This window comes from Neopelma chrysocephalum, unplaced genomic scaffold (assembly GCF_003984885.1).
Source record: "Neopelma chrysocephalum unplaced genomic scaffold, ASM398488v2 Primary Assembly neopelma1_104814, whole genome shotgun sequence".
Lineage (NCBI taxonomy): Eukaryota > Metazoa > Chordata > Aves > Passeriformes > Pipridae > Neopelma > Neopelma chrysocephalum.
Genome location: NW_020927260.1, coordinates 1 through 1,621, shown reverse-complemented (window position 1 = coordinate 1,621; position 1,621 = coordinate 1). Strand labels below are relative to the sequence as shown.

Genomic DNA, 1,621 nt, shown 5'->3' with positions numbered 1-1,621 from the left:
GCACCCCTGGGGACAAGGAGAGAGGGACCCTCAGCCACCAGGGCCCCGCAGAGCTGGGTGGTGGGGACAGGGATCCTGGGAACAGTCACCTGCCACCCCGGGGACAGCTCCGACTCCAGGCACCAATCCGGGGACACCAACTCCGGGCACAAGGCCTGGGACGCCACCAACGCCAACACCGGGAACACCAACACCAGGAACACCAACGCCGGGAACACCAGCTCCTGCAGGGCACAGGAGGGGAGCAGTCAGAGCTCATTACAGCAACAGCTGAAAGGTCCAGGGATCTCTGCCCAAATGGCAGCCAGGCTCAGCCATTGGACACCAGATCCTGTGTCGGGATTCTGTGTCTGCTGCTGGGAAAACAGAATTGATACAAAACTCATGATTTCAGATCAAGTCCAAAGACATGAGTTGGGGTCTCATGGTTCCTTTCCATGAAGCAGCCTCCAGAGACCCTCCTGAAGGGGGAGAAGGTCATGTCCCGGGGATGAAGCCAAGCCCGGATGGCGCAGCTGGGAGCTGGGCTGAGCACATCCCACCCTCCCTCAGCAGTGATCCCCAGGGGACACCCTGTGTGTGACGGGTGCAGAGAGTGCTCAGGGTTCCCGGGGGCCGTGGGGGCTCTGCGCAACACGTACCGAACTTAGCTGCCTTTGCTGCTGCTGCTGCCGACGGCACCCCTGGGGACAAGGAGAGAAGGACCCTCAGCCACCAGGGCCCTGCAGAGCTGGGTGGTGGGGACAGGGCTCCTGGGAACAGTCACCTGCCACCCCGGGGACAGCTCCGATTCCAGGCACCAATCCGGGGACACCAACTCCGGGCACGACGCCTGGGACAGCACCGACCCCAACACCAGGAACGCCAACGCCGGGAACGCCAACGCCGGGAACGCCAGCTCCTACAGGGAGCAGGAGGGGAGCAGTCAGAGGTCATTGTAGTGGCAATTGAAAGGTGGGACCTTGTCATGGCTCTGCTCTCGTCATCGTGCTGTGGTAAGCAGAGTATTGCACCGCCTCATCCAGGAGAGACAACAGTGGGGCAAGGGAGGGATGGGTCTCCTGTCTTGTAAGACCCAGCTGGATGCACTTTCCGAATCCCATCACATCTTTGGAAGGTGGTGGGTAACCCTGGGCAGGGGTCCCTCTATCAGGGATCTCTGCCCAAATAACAGGAAGGCTCAGCCTTTGGGCACCTGATCCTGTGTCAGGTCTGCTGCTGGAAAGCAACTTTGGTACAAACCCCAAGAACTCAGACCAAGTGCAAAGACGTGAGTTGGGTCTCCCTGTTCCCTCGTACGTACCGATCTTAGCTGCCTTTGCTGCTGCTGCTGCCGACGGCACCCCTGGGGACAAGGAGAGAGGGACTCTCAGCCACCACAGCCCCACAGAGCTGGGTGGTGGGGACAGGGCTCCTGGGATCAGTCACCTGCCACCCCGGGGACTCCAACACCAGGCACCAATCCGGGGACACCAACTCCGGGCACGACGCCTGGGACAGCACCAACCCCAACACCGGGAACGCCAACGCCAGGAACGCCAATGCCGGGAACACCAGCTCCTGCAGGGAACAGAAGGGGAGCAGTCAGAGCTCATTGCAGCAGCAGGTGAAAGGTGGGACC

General features: G+C 61.4%; 1 protein-coding gene across 1 annotated transcript; it reads right to left on the bottom strand.

Moving 5' to 3' along the window:
* Positions 1-89: 89 nt before the first annotated feature.
* LOC113962090 (elastin-like) lies at positions 90-1,560 on the bottom strand (the record flags this gene model as incomplete). The annotated part of the gene is made up of 5 exons (XM_027672904.1): positions 90-224; positions 642-683; positions 767-901; positions 1,304-1,345; positions 1,429-1,560. Coding segments are annotated over 5 exons (486 nt in total), but the record flags the coding sequence as incomplete, so codon positions are not given.
* Positions 1,561-1,621: the final 61 nt, after the last annotated feature.